The sequence below is a fragment of the Eucalyptus grandis genome, chromosome 1, assembly GCF_016545825.1.
Source record: "Eucalyptus grandis isolate ANBG69807.140 chromosome 1, ASM1654582v1, whole genome shotgun sequence".
Taxonomy (NCBI): Eukaryota; Viridiplantae; Streptophyta; class Magnoliopsida; order Myrtales; family Myrtaceae; genus Eucalyptus; species Eucalyptus grandis.
This window is the reverse complement of record NC_052612.1, coordinates 20,016,827-20,023,566: the sequence shown is the minus strand read 5'-3', so window position 1 is coordinate 20,023,566 and position 6,740 is coordinate 20,016,827. Positions and strand designations below refer to the sequence as shown.

The window sequence follows — 6,740 nt, the reverse complement described above, 5'->3', positions numbered from 1 at the left end:
CTATTTTCATTTTCATTCAAAAGATATACGGCCATCTTTTTCAATTGTTTCCTAAAGAGATCTTAGAAAAATACTAAAATTGTTATCTAGTATTCTCATTTGAGACTTTACTATATCCTTGAGGAAATTTGTCGATGACCATTAGCAACATTGTAGAGCAAATAAATCCTTAAAAAAAAATGATATCACGCCTCAAAGTCCGACTTGATTGATCTATAAATCCGACTTCATTATTCTACCTTATTTGAAGCCATATTTTTTCAACTCCATGGGTGCTTCATCTAGCAGTGCGTTAGTATCGTTGCCCTCATGTTCGCCAACTTGAATGGTGGTGCGGCCCCAGGGTCAAAGAACTCCTTTCCTCCTACTCTTCCTCCTTCCTCGTTGATGACCCCATTTAGTTTTCTCTTCTCTACTTTGTCATCTTGTTCATTGATTGGTGAGACCCACAATGGGGCGCTCACCCCGGTCAACAAGAGAGACGCGTGGTAATCCAATTGGATGGAGCATCCTGATGAGTCGTCAGCGACGACGATTCAAATTGATGACTGGTAGAATCGCTCTTCGGGTCTATCACCACCAACTTTTGTTCACTGAAATGGAACAAGCTTTTGTTGTGCGAACTTGAAGAATGAGCGAATTGTTGTCTGATGATTGAGGGGACAAGTATACCGCAAGTACCAAAATTTGGCACGAGTAGATATTGAAGTGCCAAAACTTTCAAAAAGTACACTAAAGTGTCACTTTAAAAAAAAAAATGAAACACTTAAGTGCCAATGCCAGCGAGAGTAGCCAGAAATTTAACGTGGCTTATTTTAATAATATAAGTGGGTATGTGACTTGCCAGAATGCTTACTCAACAATGAACATACAAAACGACATCGTTTTGCTCCTAAATTTATTAATTTAAATAAATTAATAACTAAATTATTTTAGAAAGGGGGAGGCAGCAGCGTTCGGCAAGGGCCTCCATAGCCCTCACCGCAGCTACCCCCACCATCACTGGAATGGGCCGGCAACAATGAGGCAAGAGTCAGCCACAGTCGCGCCAAGCCTTGGGTAGTGGCCGACAACCTTAGCCAACCGCTAGTGAGGGCCTGCACCATTGTCAACCTTTTTTGGCAATGATGTGGTGGTGATGGCGAGGGCTGTGGACGGCCTCGCCAAGCTATGGCTTCCTTTTTCAAAAATTATTTTAATTAATATGTATATTAAAAATTAATTTTGAGGGCTTATATCGTCATGTGGATAGTTTTTTTTTTAAATGCCACATCAATAAAATAAAAATAAAAAAGTAGCCAAAAAAATGCCATATCAGTAGTTTGATCTAAATTTCTCACTATTTTTCTTTGGTAAGGAATATAATTTTTTTTTTAAGTACTGCATTTTTTTTTCCAATTTTTTAATATACTTTTGAAATTTTTCCTATACTAAGTTTTGGCACTTGTGGTGTTCACATCCCAATGATTGAGTGTATGCAGCGAGTCTTTGGTTTCGTTCCGTTATAAGTAGTCAGTTCTTGTGTGAACAGCTTTTTTTTGTAGCATCGACATTAGGATAGTTTTGAGAAAACCCTATGGGTTGGCTTAGCGAGTTAAGAAACAAATTAGCAGGATAAAAAACGTGTGCGTTTGTATGAAATAAGCGCACGACACATTTTCAGCATCAATTTCTTGAGAAGTAATCGCGCGTTTTGATGTCACGTGTGGGAAGTAGTTTTTCGTTAACTGTTTAATAGAAGATAAACTTGGGCAACTTCGAAAATGCATTCAAGCAGTTGAATCATTTCCAGGAATTTGGACTTCAATTTCAAGGGAGCTTATAACATCTTAAGAAGGCTATCAGACTTCGACGCAAAAAAAAACAAAAAAACAAAAAAAAAAGAAAAAAGAAAAGAAGGCTATCAGACTAGTGTTGGATGCACCCAATTAGTAATTCAGGGTCCAATCAAGATACGCATGATGTCTCAATATGAATTCTTCAATAACTATGTTATTTTATAACCCTGTTACAATTTTTTTGTGAAGTATTGTACGTATATATATCTTGAAACTATTACCGTGCAGTCGTGGAAATTCTATGGCCTTCGATTGCAAGGTGTTTTGCAAATACCACGTAGAAGTTTTAGCACTCATTTTCACGATAATTGAAGTCGTTGAAAAAACGGTACCAAATGACCAATAATGCTGATTGACACATTTCCGCATCAATGTATGTTGATATCGAAGAAAAGTAAATCCGATGTTGACCGAGTTGACACCCCCAGTCATCCGAGGCCTCTTAGATAAGTTTGATTTGTATGATTGTAGTGGAAGAGGGAGGGAGAAATGAAAATAATGTTCATCGTCATCTCTAGACATTCTTGACACAAGATAAAACATGATGAGGAGACGAGTTATTCCTCTTCAAATGTAAATTTACAACTTCTTGCTTTACATATTACAAGCAGAAGCTAGATCATAGAGTTTAGCGTTCCGTATATATCAATCATGATCTCTCTAGTGGCTTCTGTATTGGCACGAAAGTTGGCTTGCCCTGCAGCTTCTTCAACCAAGTGAAACTAGTGAGATCTATCTGATACGAAGCTTCATCGAAGTGTCAAGAGTTAGGCTTCTATAATGATTGAAGTGTCTGTTCAAATGCTGCATTGGAAGCCTTCTTACTTAGCATCCGAGCTAGAAGAGCCACCACCACCAAGTTTAGGGTCAGTTTGGTAGTAGACAACCTCCCCGGTGTCGCTGACGTAGTGATCTCTCTTCAAACTTCGTATTAACATCCCAATCAAATGGAAGGGCAACGGGCTCGACTTCTTCGGCTCTCGATAATATTTCCCGAGTACAGGCTTTGCCGCTTCCGTCTGCATCATCACAAAGAAAAAGGGCACGTCTCAGAGATTTATCAAGAAACGCTATTATTATCAAAATTGAACACTTCATATATATATATATATATATCTTATCTAGCCTGACACAAATAGGGACGGGATGGACCTACTTCAAATTTTCTCACGAGACTTGTGTCAAAGCAACAAAGCTTTCATTTTTAGCGATCAAGGCGGGGGTCAATTTTTGTTGACCCAAAAGAGGGAAAATATATGTAACTCACAGCTTCGATCAAGTGATAGTGAGGGATTTGAGGGAAAAGATGGTGTATGACGTGAGTTCCGATATCGTGCTGAATATTGTTGATCCACCCATAGTCCCGATCAAGCGTGGTGAGCCCACCTCTTAAGTAACTCCATTCCTTAAAACAGAAAAAGCAAAAGAGACAACCTTCAATTTCTTGCAATAAAGTTTTGTTCCAAAACGACAAAAGGGAGGTGGAAAATGTCTTCTTTCATTGAATGACATTACCTTTCCGCGGTACCAAGGAAGTTTGTCTTCATGCCCATGGTGATGGAGGTAAGTCACAAAGTCCAGCCACATCACAAAAATCTGATAAAACGAACAATAATTGGAAACACACTCTAGTCAGAATTTGTCGAATGCTAGGAAATGCCAAGACTGATGTACAAAACTCATATATGGACTGATACAGTGAGCCGTAAGTAGAACTTTAAACAACTAGGTCATGTTAAACATCAAAATAAAAGTCTGCCACGTCGCTTAACATGCGGAGTTTTCAAATCCGGAGTTGTTAAACCGAACCATTAGCAAAATTGATGATGAAGAAAGAGGGATTACCCAGTAAGGGATGCCATAGAGCTTGAGCAACTGGAGAGGACCCATCACGACGGACAATCCCACAAGTAGGCCCACCATGGCCGCCCAACACACTGTAGATGTGATCACATCTTTCCTCTCACTTGCCACGAACAAGTCGCTCTCTGGGTGGAAGTGTGACCCTCTTTTCCCTGGACTCCTAATCCACTGTGAAATTAATACTATGTCAGGCCATGAAAATCTCAATTCTTGACGACCCCTTTCTCCCATTCGAAATTTCACTTTTTAACTATCTTTCAAAATTCAAGAATAGTTTTTCTATTTCCGAATTCTCCGAGGAAATTTAGGATTAGAACTCTGAAGTAGCATATGAAGTTTCCATGAGCAATCTTGCTAGCTAGAGGAACAGGAATTGACTTCAGCCAATCATAATCGCAAAAGTCAAATCTGAATCATCATTACCCCGAGTGATTACGCCTGTCTTGAGATCACGAATGGATGGTGAGGCATCGAATCTTAGATGGAATAAACTAAGCTCGAAACTCGGCCTCTACCATTCAATGCAAGCAATAATTCCTCCATTTTGTTTTTGGCCAATAGCAATAATTCCTCCATGAAAAGGTGGATTTATGTCCGATTCGAACGGTGATTCAATGAAAGTTGGGTCTATGATCTATCACGTCAGGAATAAAGTAAGGCGATCCGAAAAGCTCTTTGTAGGACATTGCTTTTCTCTCCTTTTTCTTGCTTTAACGGTGTTGATTCAGAATGAGCAACAAGAAAAAGATCATCTTGGGGAGCCACGTGTCGAACACTCACAAGATAGATGGGGTAGGCAAGCATGGGAAAAGGAGCTGTGAAGCGGAGAATCATTGTAATGGCGTCCAAGTTCTTGAAGATCCTTTCAGGTAACTGCAAGAAAGAAATCGAACCTAATAATTGAGAAGATTAAAAAAAAACAAGAAAGAAAGAAAGAGTAGGACAAAGGGGCAGATGACTAACTGGATGCCATGACTCATCGTTCTCGACGTGTCCATGATTCTGGTGATGAGTTCTGTGGCTAATTCTCCTATCGTATACAATGCAAAAGGAAGTGACATTTGAGATTGTCAGTCGTATCATGAGTCACATATTTGTTTATTGACTAAAACTGTTCTAAGTTCTAATTATTTGAATTTACTGAGCTTCTTAACAGGGAAGGGTAACATAATTCCTATAAAAATAATGATTTATCACTTATATCGCTTACAAATGTAAACAAACGAAAAATATTTTTATTATACATGAAAATGTTTAAACGTAACTATCTTCGTCGACTAATTATTTTATGCAATATAAGTAAACATTTTCAGAAAAATGCTTTCCACATCATTTATTTTCCATGAAATTCAATAAAGCCTAAGCAAAGTCGTAGAGGTGGTGACTTGAAACTTACCATCCATGGTAAGGCACTAGAATGGAGGAATGAAGGAGATGCCCCACCACACTATTCAGCTTAGCATCGTTCGAGAAGCTCCCGTGCCCACTGCATCGGTTTCAGAAAGCCAAAAAAGGCCAAATTTTAAGCGACTACAACCGGAACCTCCTTTAACAAACGCCATAACTCGACGTGTATCAACTGAGAATCGACAAAGCAGAAATGCAAGGTGGAAGCGCCAAACCGAAGACATACGCAGACGCAAACTATAACAACGATAGCCTCCATGAAATATGATGACATGATGAGAATATTTGAGCAAAAGAGAGGAACTAGAGGCCGTACCAATCGTGGCCGAGAACGAAGAAGGCCCAGAACATGGTGCCCTGGGCAGCCCAGTAGAGAGGCCAGACGACCCAGCTGTTCAAATACGCCGCCCCGCAGGCGAGCCCGAAGACGACGGCGACGTCCCTCACGACGTAGCTCATCGACCTCCACGGGTCCTTCACCCAGCAGTGCTTCGGTATGGCCGCCCTCACGTCCGCCAGCTTGAACGGCGGCGCCGCGCCGGGGTCGAAGAACTCCTCCCCTCCTCCTCCTCCTCCTCCTTCCTCGCTGACGACCACCCCGTTTTGTTTCCTCCTCTCTCCCGCGTCATCTTCTTCGTCGGTTGGCGAGACCCGCAATGGGGCGCTCACCCGGGTCGGCAGGAGAGACCCGCGCGGTCGCCCGGCCGGACGGAGCTTCAGATCTGCGGTACGGACGTGCGTGGATGGGAAACATCTGTTGTCTTTCGTGGGCGTCCTCTGGAGTTGCGATCTGGGGATGGTTTGAGGGAGGGGTTTGAGGCCACATTGGGACAAGACCCATGTAGCCATCGTTGAAGAACAGGTAGGTAGAGAGAGAAAGAGAGAGAGAGAGAGAGAGAGAGAGAGAATGCAAGGTAAATACTATATGTGGGGATTCCTTTCCTTTTTTTTATTTTTTTTGGGAGAGGGAGAATGGAGGAAGGTGCAAAAGTATCGGGAGTGAAGGGGAAAGCTAAAAAGAAATGGTGGGTTGAAACAACGCACAGAGACAAGAGAGAGAGAGAGAGAGAGAGAGAGAGAGGGGGAAATCTAGGGTAATGAATCTAGATATCTGCAAGGACGAGTACGAATGGTGTTGTCCGGAACGAAGGACGGGGACCCCTCTTTCCCTGCAAGAACCGGTCGTACCTCTCTCTCTCTTCTTCTATGTCTCAAGCAAGATTCTCTCTCTCCCCTTTTCTCTTCTCTTGCAGATGTTGTCTGAACGACAAGGAAGAACGCGAGGGGAGGCTGTTAATATAGTTTCAAAGCAGAGACCGTGCCTCGCTCGTTCCTCGCGTTCGTTCTTGCTTGGTTCGTGGGAAACTTCATCCTTCCCTACTGGCCAAAAGGGAGGAGGAGGAGGAGGAGGTGGAGGAGGAAAGCTTTTTGGAACTTTTTTATCTCAAGGAATTGACGTGGACATCAAAAAGTCGTCTTCTGCGATGCGGGTCCATCATTATCAATGTGTGACCTTGTTAGGTACAACACATGGGTTTCAAAGTCTAATCGCGCTCGGCATTCACGTTTTTATGTAGTTTTCTTGATTTATGAAGAGCGATCAGGGGAGATGTCACTACAGCGATGGCGGGG

The 6,740-nt window shown here is 42.0% G+C and overlaps 1 protein-coding gene across 1 annotated transcript; it reads right to left on the bottom strand.

Annotated features, from left to right (window-relative positions):
* Positions 1–2,324: 2,324 nt before the first annotated feature.
* On the bottom strand, positions 2,325–6,509 carry LOC104421444 (omega-3 fatty acid desaturase, chloroplastic). Its single transcript, XM_010033430.3, has 8 exons — positions 5,425–6,509; positions 5,098–5,187; positions 4,665–4,731; positions 4,482–4,574; positions 3,684–3,869; positions 3,354–3,434; positions 3,106–3,243; positions 2,325–2,857 (listed from the first exon to the last, which is right to left on the bottom strand). The coding sequence occupies exons 1-8, from the start codon at positions 5,955–5,957 to the stop codon at positions 2,660–2,662; spliced, it is 1,386 nt and encodes a 461-aa protein (XP_010031732.2). The 5' UTR covers positions 5,958–6,509; the 3' UTR covers positions 2,325–2,659.
* Positions 6,510–6,740: the final 231 nt, after the last annotated feature.